This window comes from Polypterus senegalus, chromosome 12 (assembly GCF_016835505.1).
Source record: "Polypterus senegalus isolate Bchr_013 chromosome 12, ASM1683550v1, whole genome shotgun sequence".
In the NCBI taxonomy this organism is placed as follows: Eukaryota; Metazoa; Chordata; class Cladistia; order Polypteriformes; family Polypteridae; genus Polypterus; species Polypterus senegalus.
The window spans coordinates 62,930,902-62,943,711 of NC_053165.1; the positions used below are offsets into that span (position 1 = coordinate 62,930,902).

Here is a 12,810-nt window from a genome sequence, read left to right on the forward strand (position 1 = left end):
GACTGTAAATAGTGTAAATAAACGGTGTGTGGGTGCAAAAACGATGTCCGTCTGTCTGTGCCGGGGCCAGGTTTCACACTATCTATCTATCTATCTATCTATCTATCTATCTATCTATCTATCTATCTATCTATCTATCTATCTATCTATCTATCTATCTATCTATCTATCTACACTGTAACTATTAAAGGATATAGTTTGGTGTATTTCAGGGGCAGTGTTTGGGATTGTCAACAGACAATTCACTGTATGCAGTTTTTCAATAAACAAAATGTCTACCAAAATTTTCTACATGTAAAAATGGGAATCTGCATCCATCATGAAGTCTTGTTATTTAATAATATTTGTTCCTTAAGTAATTAAGTACTTTTATTTTTATTTATGTCTTTTTCATATCAATTCTTTGAATGCACCATTCCTGTTAATGTCAAACTGGTCTCTATTGTTTTACAGAAATATGAAGTTAAGTGGTGCTGTAAAGGCCCATCTATTATTTAGTGATGTAGTAAACACTGTTTTAGTTAATAAAAAAATCAAATGCTTCTCATCTGAACTTTTACTAAAATTGAGGAAACATTTACTTTTGTGCTAAAAAAAAATTGAAGTTGAAGTATTTCAGTCAAGGTATTTCAATTTCCAGAATTAAACACTTGTGTCTACGATTCTTGTTTTGCACTATTGCAAAAAAAGTCTCTCAGTCTATCCACTACCTCTTGCATTTAGGTTTTGGTTTGCATAATTGATCTTTTCCACTTGGAAACTAAGCCAACTACACTCTTTTTAATGGAAAGACATTCTGACTGGTCATAGCATCCATTTTGTGAAGGCATTTTTTGTTTCTTTACATGGTTGCAGGAAACTGCCAGCATCAGGTGGAGGATGGCTGCCTGTTTATCCCGGCCAATACCCCCAAGCCGCCAGGTGGAGCCCTCCTTGCAGCATGGAGGTCCCCAGAAGACCAGCAGGGCATCATGGACAATGTAGTTTTTATGCACAGCCCTGCTGGATGCCGTGGGGGCCACTAGGGGACGCTGCAGGGAGGAGCAATGAATATTTTCCCTACGCCCTGGAAGCACACGTGGACAAGAGGAATGACGTGCTTCCGGGGTGAAGAAAAGAACTTGTACCTGACCTGGAAGTGATTGAGAGTCACATGGACTGGGGATTAGGAACACTTCCGGGTCAGGAGATATAAAAAGACTGTGGGAGCTCCCAGACGGGGAGCTGAGCTGGGTGGAAGGGTGGCAATGCGTCTGGGAGCTGGAGGATTGATTTATTGCGTATTGTTAGTGATTTGCGAATATTATATGAGTATAGTGGAGGAGAGGGTGCTTTGTACACTGTGGCGATTGAATAAAGTCAACATTTGGACTTTTATCTGATGTCTGGAGTCGTGGACAGGGGTTCAAGGGAGCGAGAGCGCCCCCTATCTACCACACCAGTAATAGATAAGATATTAGTCCATAGTAGGGCACTCACACACTCTCAACTCATACAAGACCTTATTTAGAGTTATACATCGATCTAATGCTCATCTCTTAGGGGTTGAGTTGAAAAGTGAAGAACCCAGGGAAAACTGTTATGCTCACATTTACTCCACAGAAGATTCAAACCGGAAGCATCCACACTACTTTCTGTTGATAAGCAGTATTAATATGAACTAATATATATAATAATATTCAGTTAAATTGACAAAATTTTGAGGTGAGCTGAAAGTTGTGCTTTTGCTTACTGATTAAGAGTGAATTTATTGTCTGGGAAAGAATTTCAGGGCTACCACAAGTAGGAGTGATGCTGACATAGCATACTGGGCTGATTGTGTTACCGGAATTTGAAGATAAGCAGAGAGTGAAATAAAAAACAGTTTTATCCTTGAGACGGCTTTTAGCCAAGTTACCGAGATCTTTGTAGGTCTAGCAACAAAGAAAGTATATAAGGCACAAATAAGAAAAGTACTCTCTCCCACCTCTGTACTGTTACAACAATATATATCTGATCTATCTTCCACAGAGACATTTCTCTCCACTACAAAAACATTGGTGCCTTTAAACACTCACTCCCATTAATCTTCCAAACATTCCACCTGAGGGTCAACTCAAGGGCTAATCATGGAAGCACATGGCTGCAGGCCCTGAGCTGGGGATAAAATTATATTTGCAGTATCGGTTCTTCTATTAAAGTTTTTTTTTTTCATACATCTTTTATTTCATACATCTTTTAATTCACTTTATTTTTTTATATTTATGTTTATTGCATATTTTATTGTAAAGCACTTTGGCTGCAGCATTACTGATTTTGTTTTAAATGTGCTCTATAAATAAAATGACATTGACATCATTGTTGCGTTTAAACATTTGTTAAAGAGGTCTTCATCATGTTTTCCATCACCATACAGATGGATTTGAAAAAATGATTTTCATAAGAATTTAAATCATGAGAGGTCTTCTAGGTTTTGATTGTGCTTTGGTGAAAGAGAAGTTGGGGGGTTATTTTTATTTAAACAAATGAAGGAGGTTGCATTCCTTTTCCTGCACTTTCTGATGAGCCCGCAGATGGACTGGCACCTGTCCAGGGCCATTTCCTGCCTTGCACCCTTTGCTGCCAGGATAGACTTTGGCTTCCCATGACCCTATTTTAGATTAAAGGGACTAAGACTAACTTACTGACTATTCCTAATGTTATTAGAATCTCATTCATACCCATATTAATAATACTGCTACAGTCAAATTACTGTTACTATTGTTGTTAATGTTATCACAGTACCATTAGTACAAACATGATTATTATATTCATGTTATTACAATGAAACTGTTGCAAAAGATATTATTGATATTATTACAGTACTTTTATTACAAACATTTATTCATGTTATTAAAATCTCAGTGTTCCAAATGTTATTAATAATGATAATATAATGTAATCAGAATAAATATTACCATTACTATTACAATCACATTATTATGTAATTGCTATTTTTGTTTTATAGTCCATTTAGTACAAATGTTTTTATATTATAATCTCATTAGTAGAAATGCTATTATGGTTGGAACATGAGGAGGTTAAGTGGCCCAGTTGAGTTACGTAATGTGAGATTTCCTCCGTCCTTTTCAAACCTTAGCCAACAGTGGGCGATACCACCTGCCTGGTCTGGTCTTGTACTGCATTTCAAAACTGAATTTGCCAACACAACAGTAAATTCAATTTTAGCTGTTACACTGTATAAGACACTATGTAAAATGACTGTGTGACTGACTGCCACTTTCATTGTCAATTTACTACCCTTGCACTATTAACTGTTGATTTGAATTATTATAATTTTTATTTATATTTCAATTGGCTGTAGACAGTGTATACCAAAGCTCTTCTGTGTTTTACTAATGCAAGTGGTCTCCCATGCAGTAGACATTAACAGTTTTTACTCACTCACACTGTGAACTGGCCTTTCCATTAAAAGTTCTCATGAGGACACAACCATCCCTGGACAGAAATCCACTGTATCACAGGGCACACACACACCCCAGTTTAGAGCTGCCTGATGTCTCTTTGGGATAAGATACTAAACAAGATTACCCAAAGAAAACATGTGGACACAGTGAGAATGAGAAAACTCCACACATAAGGCATAATGGAGCTGGGGTCCAAGTTGAGGACAAGTGTGAAACCCACGCTCTACCCACATTTATCACTTTTGAAACCTAAGGGCATGTCATTTGTTATTCCTCAGCACTACTAAGGCTGCACCTTAAGTCAGTTGAAACTGATCCTTACCTTTCCCGTCGAGTGGACTCCTTTAAAGATGCACAGGTAGACAATAACCCAAGAAAGTATTAGGAGACCAAATAGTTCCCAGCGCATCTTCCCAATCTGATCAATTCCATCAGTCTTCCGCAAGAGATTCCGACTAGGAAAAGAAGCACACACTTGTGAAATCGTCCACTAAGTACATTCATTTTGAACAAAACTGACACTGCTCTCAGATGTACTGTATGTGGGTTTTCATTGAAGTTCATTATTTTGTAGTTCAAAAGTACACTAAATCATAAATAATTATTTCAACCTAGAAAACAATAACAGAAAAGGAACAACATACTGTACAAGGTGGAATTTTTCAAACATTTTTTCCTGAATTTTTTTTTTTTATACAAAAACAAACAATTTGTTAAATAAAGTGTCTGCATTCTGTGCTGGAGGGCTGCAGAGGCTACAGCTTTTTGTTTGAATTCAAGGAGTAGAAGCCAACCCTTGCTGATAACAGAACTTTTGTAATTCAGTAGCTTCCTGAGGATATCATCCAATTGATGTCTGTTTTGGAGAAGATTTGTTTCTCTTTTACATTTTTTTTCAGATTATTTTAATAACAGATATGTCATGATCAACACACAGTTGTAAATTGGATCGGTTTAGTTGATTGGCAGCTGGTAAAACCAGTGGATTTAGCTGTTTAGCACTAAAAGAAACAATTAAAAGTTAGGGATCTTAATAGGATGCTTAACTAAAATAAATTAAACTGTTTCAGCTGCAATTATTAATTTCTGATGAAGAAAACGAATTAAAACAAAAACCTCTAGCCACTGCATTTCTCCAGGACTAAACTTGGGCACTGCTAAATGGTTACAAGCAAAAACGAACAAGAGAATAAAGATATAAATACAGAAGAATATGCTTGATGCTAGTGTTACCTTTTTCTGGAAATTTCAATAAAAAACACAAAGCCTTCAACTGGGTAAGCCAACCAAAATATAAAGTATAAACTGAAAAGCATTATATATTCTTCACAATGAAGATAAGGCCATTAAGTTAAAATTAACGTAAGCCAGTTTTTTATTTTTTTAAATGCACACACATTCACTTCTGGCTAAGCAAAACAGTTTCCACGCAACACAAGAAGCATCAAGAGCCTCCACTCAATGGCCAATCCTTTGTGCTGCAAGCAATCATTACTTTGTATAGGCACTTTTACGGTAAGCACAAGCACAAAGGCACAACACAAGTCAAGATGAATTAGATTTAAGTTTCATTTCTGCCCCAGCAAGCCTAATGAACTCTGGATGGATATTAACTTCCCTGGTCCTCCCTGCATTGAGTTTGCATGTTCTCCCCGTGTCTGCATGGGTTTCCTCCGGGTTCTCCGGTTTCCTCCCACAGATTAGGTGCATTGGCGATTCTAAAATTGTTCCTAGTGTGTGCTTGGTGTGTGTGCGTGCCCTGCGGTGTGCTGGCGCCCTGGCCAGGGTTTGTTACCTGCCTTGGGATTGGCTCCGGCAGACCCCCGTGACCCTGTAGTTAGGATATAGCGGGTTGGGTGATGGATGGATGGGTAGCCTTTGTTAGAATGCCACAAATCTTATAGACTTACCACTGTTTATAAGGTATTATAGTATATAACTTCTCCCCACCTTCCCTTCTACATCTTTAACCTCAGGCAATTAGGTGTAGTAAAAGACAAGCAGGAGATAAGTTACAATTTAAAAAATGCATTATTGATAATATTCATAAATAATAACAATATGCAAAGTACATTTGAATATTGGCAACCATACAACCTGATAAATGGTGATGTGTAGTTTCAGGAGGCACACAGACTTGTGTTAAAATGTCTCTAGTAAAGGCATCATTTGTGGTCAGCTTTCTTCAGAACAGGCCGCATGCCTGTCTCACTATGGCTGCCGAGCTGTGCTCTCCATTTTGTTGTCCTTTTCAGTTCATGGTGTGTGTGAGATGCTGCTTCATCAGTTTGGTAAGAGAGAGTGAGGGTGTGAGCAAATTTATAGGTTTTCTGCACAACCCCTCTGATACAAGCCAGTTCCAAACAGCCATATTTCTGACCAATGGGGAGATAGAACATCTTCACACCTGCCCCCCAAACCATATGTTAAGGTAAAGCTTGGCAGTTAGGCAGCCTGGCTTTGTATGGGGGTTGACAGAGAGACTTCAGCAGAGAAACATTTACCAAACTTATTTGAGGCACTTCCCCACCAACCCTGTCGTAAAATTCAAAGAGACCCATTCCTAAAAGGGGGGTTTGGGGTAAATATGAATGCTTCTCACTAATGAAACACTAATATTACATTGTTTTGCCTTAGTTACAAATAAAGACATACGAAATATTTATCAAGTTGTATGCAAAATTTCACATCACAGCAACCTGTGTAGGAAATGGTGACCATAAACCCTTATTGTTATTTTTCTAGGGCATTTGATGAATTTATCAGCCAGAAAAAGATTAGTTACTTGAAGTTACAATTCACAACAAAATACAAATCAAATTTTAATCAGCTGGTTAGTGCACTTGAATTCAGGTCTTGTTTGCATGAGCAGCTCTCTTCCCCTGAGCCATCCCAAATGGGTTCCAGAGATGCAAACATTGGTTCTCTCTCTGTACAGAATATGGAAAGCAACCTTCTTACCCACTTGAGCAGAAGAAGGGGGGTTTCTCTGTTGGCTCAAGCAACTAGTCAAGCTTTAGACTAAGAGGGTGTCTTTTCCACTTGATATCTGCTACACTTACGTATTCCAAGTAAATATTCTATAAGGGGACACGAAACCAGAATAATTGTATATGTACATGTCATCATCTTTCAAGTATATGCCTGACTAAAATGGTATTTCATACTGATAGACGATGTCAATGGATTGCTTTTATCAGATTTTATAACCAAATAACTACAAAAAGGGCCTTATATGGTACACTGAGACATTCCGTCTCCACCATCTTCATCCCAGTGGTGACCACGTTTATTTAATCCAGTGGTTATGAATTTTTTTTTTAATAATTTCAAACGCTGATGACTTTTCTTTAGCTTGTCAACTGCAAACTCTCACTCTAATGGTTCAGACTTCATTAAGCCCCATAGCTCTCCCCTATAGATAGACAGATAGAACTTTATTTGTCCCCAGGGGAAATCTGGCCATACTTCCTATGCCTCTAGATTTTAGCGAAAACAAAAAGAAATGTCCATGCTTATCATTATTTACTCTGGTTGAACTGAAACCCTGCATAGTGTGCAGCCATCAAAATGAGTCGGCTAGCTTGCTGTACATATTGAAGAATACTCACTCAAAGAACTGCTGGCTGGCTGATTGTAGGTGGGTGGCATTGCCTGGAAAGCCACTGGAGCAGTTTTCTGGTATGTTCCATGTATTGTTGCAGGTCTGCCAAGGCATTGTCGACTGGAACGAGTTGAACAGGTAATAGAGGGCCCAAGTGATAATCACATTGTAGTAGGTGCAGAGTATGAAGGAAATTGCCACAGTTGCCACTCCAACACCTGTGGGACAATAAGATGGGGATGTGGAAAGTGATGAGCCTAATCATATTTGTGTGGCTTATGGTCTGGGCTACCTTCAATAAATTTCATCTGAAAAAATGGTAAAAGAGGACTGCCATACAAATTGTAGATAACTCAGATACTCAAAAGTACTTCAATATTCATTTTGCTTCTTCCCACGTGTTAGGTTTGATATACAGTATATACTTTGTGTATGCATACAGTATATGTTAGACAAATATACGATAGTTTCTATACAAGACAAATAAATAAATAAATAAATAAAGGTTAAATATATCACACACTTTGCTAAGGCCGCAATTGTTGCCCACAGGTAATGCACTTTTGAATCAATGATAGAAGACCTCACTTGAAACAGCAAGAAGAAAGATAGTTGTTTCAGTAATCCTGTCTTCAAGTTTTCCTCTATTTGTTTAACCACACCCAAACAGATAAGAGGCCTTTGAAGTTTCTTATCTAGCATATGGTTCAGCCCTGTTGAACACTGATGAAAAAGTTTAGAAGCACTCTGTTTTTTTCAGGATGTAAGAGGTTTGTTGGGTGTAGCTCATTTGAGATGGAACGTGTAAATTCATTAGTAACGAGTAACTGTCATTGAGATGGACTGCCAGACCAGACTCATTCACAGCTTCACACATCAGGACACATTTAGAGTTGTGAAACAACTTAACACTAAGTGTGGCCTGTGAGGATCCCTCATGGGAATGCATGGCAGCAGCACTAATAGAGCTAAATGTAGAGAATTTGGTATCATACTAAAAAAAATGAGAGGCCAAGTTTACCAGAGTTGATGTGTAATTGGGCAAGTATGAGAAAAGACAGAAGTGTGGATAGCCTCTGTTTTTGGTATTGTGCATTTTTCATTTGGTAGATCAAATTGTCTTGAAACATTTAGCAAGGTGTTCTGTACATAATGAGTATATAAATAACATAGCAATCTCAACACACTTAATGCAGTTCAGGATGGTGGGAGGTCTGTCCACGGAGCATAGGTCACAAGGTAGGAACCAACCTTGGATGGTGCTAAATATGCAAGTCTAATCAGTAACCAGAGACTACATCCATCCAAGAGAGGTCTTAGAGGTCTTGAGACCAATTCTAGGGTAAGGGATGACACTGGGGATGCCTGGCTCCATCTTCCTAGAACTACCCATAGCAGGCACAATACACTGGGGATGCCTGGCTCCATCTTCCTAGAACTACCCATAGCAGCAAGAGGTGTCCCTGCAATCCTCATTTCATGTTTCAATTAAAAGGACCCCAGTGACCTGTTCATGTTGAAAAGGAGCAGTGACCCATGTGTACTGCATTGGGACTGCCTGCTTTCACCTCTTTAGCTATTCTTTATTGGTGCCACAGAAGTAACGATCTCCAAGTCTCCATTCTCCATAATGAGGAATAGCACCCGCTGCTGGTGATGGTCTGCCGTCACCAGCAACATTAGTATTTACAGTGCATTTTATGATCCACTTCACCCCTTACACTGTGGCTTTGTCCTTGCATTTATAGTTCCCACTAAATCTTGTTCACAAAAACAGAGTGAGAAAAAAAATGGCAGGGAAGAGAGGTGTAATTTGATTGTAGGTTGGATAAAGTAAACATATGGTCCCATGATATAGCAATGCTTAATGATCTAAATATGTTTTGTTTGTCTTTGACTTTTATTTTCTCCTTTTGATAATATCCTTCCACCCTTTTCTGATGCAAATAAATCCATTATCATCATATCTTTGATTTTCTTTATTTTGTTGGCAAGAGTGCTGTAAACTTACAAAAGGGAGATTCAATAGATATAATGCTTTTGATGGTCTGTGCGTGGTCATCATAAAATTTAGGGATAATTACACTGGGAGTGTATTTCTTTGTTGATTTTATTTGTTGGCTTGATGTTGCCATTACATCAGTGAATACTTTCACAGAGAAAGACAGACACTGTAAAATAACATGCACACACAAATGTTCATCCCTCTATTCAATTTTTGCCCCCGTATATTCCAGGCCATCAGCATATCCTAGTATCACAGACAGCAAGATATCAAACAAGCTTAAATGGGATGCCAGTCTGCTAACTCCTGTGTGGGCAATTTGGAGTTGTACATATGGGGATATAGGAGGACCTGGAGAAAAAGAAATCTACATGACCATAAGGAAAATATGCAAACTCCCAAGGGATTTAAAGCCAGTCCCTCAAAGCTTTAAGGCATCAGTACTAACCACGGCACCACCACATACCAATATACAGTCTGTGAAAACCAGTTGTAACTTTCTTAATGTATTTTTTCTATTTTAGTTCAAGAATGTTACGGTTATTTACTGTGAGCTCCTCATCTGTGAGGCTGATCATCAGTTTCCATCAGTAGACTGTTGATCATAATTCCTCTTTTTACTGCATTATGACTTGGATTGCCATTTTTTACCAGACAGGGCACTCACTTCAACATTACAGAATTAAAAACATATTTAAACAGTTTCCAGTTCTAATTGGTTGAACTATTCTACTCCTGATGGATCCTCTTTCAGGATGCAAATTTTCATATGAAATGTTTGCCTGGTGGATCTGTGAATATCAAAGATCATTGCTATAAGAAGGAATTATATTTGTTTGGAGGGGTCAGTTATGGGAATGTTTGTGTGTGTAGATTAATTTAAGCATACAAATGGGGAAACAGGAACACATACTAAACAAATACATTAGAGGCCAGGAACAGGGCTGCATTTTTCAGCTAAGCTGTCTTTTCAGTTTTGAATGCTTAACTCCCAAAAGCCTGCTTTGGAATAAATTGGAGACACCAGAGGGGAAATTTTCAAATATTTCTTTATTTTTATATATTCTTGCATTTTATTTTATGATTTAAATGAGTCAAATACTGCATAGATTTTAAAACGGAATAATAACTGAATACATTGTTTTAATAACATGTTTGTGTTCCAACTTTATCTAAAACAATCACTCACAGCTCTTTATCAAAATGAAAGGATTTATTGAACACAAATTAACCTTCAAGAAAGTGATACATGAGAAGAAGAAAAAAATTACAAGCACCTCTTGAACTTTACCCACTCAACTCCTTAAATCCCCTATTATAACACTGTCTGCACTACCTCCCTACCCAAAGGAACCTTTGCTCAACTCCATTTCTGACTCTAATGTCAGCCACCTTCATTGTAAAAGTTGCCTTTATCCCCAGCTTTCGAAGCAGTTCTGGGGCAATCCCTGGAACTACTCCATGGTTGGAAATGCCCTTCCTGTAGCACTCATCTGTTGGGTCCAGATCCATTTGCCTATCCTAATCATACCACTTTTAAATAACAAACACCAGAAAACTCTCCGGGCTGACACCCACAGGTCTGGGAAAACACCTGCCTGTTCCCCATGATGCCCCCAAATGGGTTAGCGTTTTCAAAGTTTAATTTCTGGGACACTTAATTGTACAAAGTATAGCTTCTTCTAATGGCTGACATATTCTTTACCATTGCTGTTGGCATGTTTTCTTTGTACTCTTCTCAAAAAATTAAGGAAACACTAGAATCACACATCAGATCTCTATGAATGAAATATTCAAGTGGAAAATCTTTACTGAGTAATACTGTATAATTCACTGAGAACTAAATGATGTAACAGCAGTCAATGGAAACCAAAATCACCAACCAATTGAGGACTGGATTCAACATCACACCGAAAATCAAAGTCAAAAATTGAAATCACAGGCTAATGCAACTTTCGGCAATTTCATCATAACGTGACTTAGTAGTATGTATGGCCTCTATATGCCTGGATGCACTCTCGACAATGTCTGGGCTCCTGATGAGATGGCAGATGGTGTCCTGCGGGATCTCCTTCCAGACCTGGATATGGGCATCAGTGAGCTCCTGGACAGTCCAGGAGGCATGGATACGTAAAGTCCCAGAAGGTCTCACTTTGTTATTTTAAAAATCACTGGAGTTGCATCTGCCGTCTCAGCTGTAACAGACATTAGAGATCAGATTCTACCTGTCATGTTATCCCATACAGCCATCATTTCAATTTAAGGTGATGTCAAAGTTATCAGCTGCGGCTTTTATATGCATTTCAGTCCCAGACATCAATGACTTACTCCCACTCCCATTTGCACCACCATTTGGTTGTAAGTAGGGTGTGTCTTGCAAGAATCTCATGTTCTACGTCATTGCGAGACGGTCCTGGGTCAATCTCTTGGCACAAAGTCTCATGTTTAAGGTCCCCGCGAGACGCTCCATGGCCAATCTCTCTAGTCTCGCGGGTCTTTTAAGTGCCTTCCGTAATCTTTACGTAAAGATCACATCTTACTGACCTACTGTTTCTCTCCAAGATTTTTTTTTATAATAGAGAGATATGGTCTACTATGGTTACAGATAGCTTTGTGGACACTATCCTTTGTTTGTTTCATGCTATACATGTGAATATGCATCCATCTCTGAGCCAAACGTTTTTAGTCCAGTGCAATATTAGGGTTGTAGAGAGTTAGAGCCTATCAGAACAGCATGAGGACCTACGTAGGAGCTGATCCTGGATGATATACATCTACACACACACTTTCTCACATTCAAAGTCAGAGTTAAAAAAATGACTTAACAAAGTATGTCTGAGAGAAGTGTGAGGGAAGATGGAGCTCCTACTGTATATACATGCCTTCATGTATTATGTATACAGTATTAATCTCACTTTCCAACTCTAGTGTTTTTAACATCTTAAGTAGAAATACAGTTCTTAATGAACTAAGACTAAGGAATTAAACTTTATTGAAACCCTCCTTTCATTTGCATGTATTTCTTGCAAACCCTCCTCCAAAACCCCCAATGCATCTCTGGCAGATATAATCCATTAAATGCGATTTTACCAAGGCATATAGCCAATATAATGGATGGATGGTGGGGTACTAAGTTTCTGGGGCCATCTGTTCTCCCAATACTCTGGGTGGCAGATTCTGCCTAGCTGAGGTCTCATGTGAACACTTACAGAACTGCATGGGAGGAATAGTTCCAAGAGCCAGCAATGTTGGAGTCTTTGGGTGCTACTGGAGGGAGCTAACAAGAGGAGGCTGCTCTGTCATGTGGAGGTCCAGTTTGACCCAGAAATGTTTCCCAGCTACAGGACAAAGGTGTACTCTCGGGTCAAAAACTGTTTAGTGTCAAAGTGTGCAATCTATATAAAGGGAAAATTGGAGGATGGAAATCAAATATAATACAGCTTGCTGTTAAATTTATAATACAGTATATAACATAATAATAATGTAATTATTTTCCTCATTTTATACAAACAGGTAGTTTCTGAAAGTATTATGTCCTTGTGTGCTTACCTTTTAAAAGTGGGCAGATTTTGGCCATTGCATGCACTGGTCCCAGGCGAGTGTACTGACCAATGGAAAACTCCATAAAAAGTAGAGGAATCCCACACAAAAGCAGCATCACAAGGTATGGAATGAGAAAAGCCCCTGTAAAAACAAATGATAAAGATTCGGAATGTGGTACAGCAGACTTCATTAAAAAGTAGTGTTGTCCCTCT

General features: G+C 38.5%; 1 protein-coding gene across 4 annotated transcripts in view; it reads right to left on the bottom strand.

Annotated features, from left to right (window-relative positions):
* The window catches only part of si:ch211-225b11.1 (uncharacterized protein LOC561694 homolog), a 38,665-nt gene that overhangs the window by 18,040 nt on the left and 7,815 nt on the right, over positions 1–12,810 (bottom strand). For all 4 annotated transcript variants that reach the window (XM_039771850.1, XM_039771848.1, XM_039771849.1 and 1 more), the window contains 3 exons: positions 12,605–12,739; positions 7,058–7,268; positions 3,769–3,901 (listed from right to left, as the gene is read on the bottom strand). In XM_039771850.1, coding sequence (XP_039627784.1) covers positions 3,769–3,901; positions 7,058–7,268; positions 12,605–12,713 — 453 coding nt within the window. In that variant the 5' untranslated portion in view covers positions 12,714–12,739. The remainder of the gene's footprint in view (positions 1–3,768; positions 3,902–7,057; positions 7,269–12,604; positions 12,740–12,810) is intronic.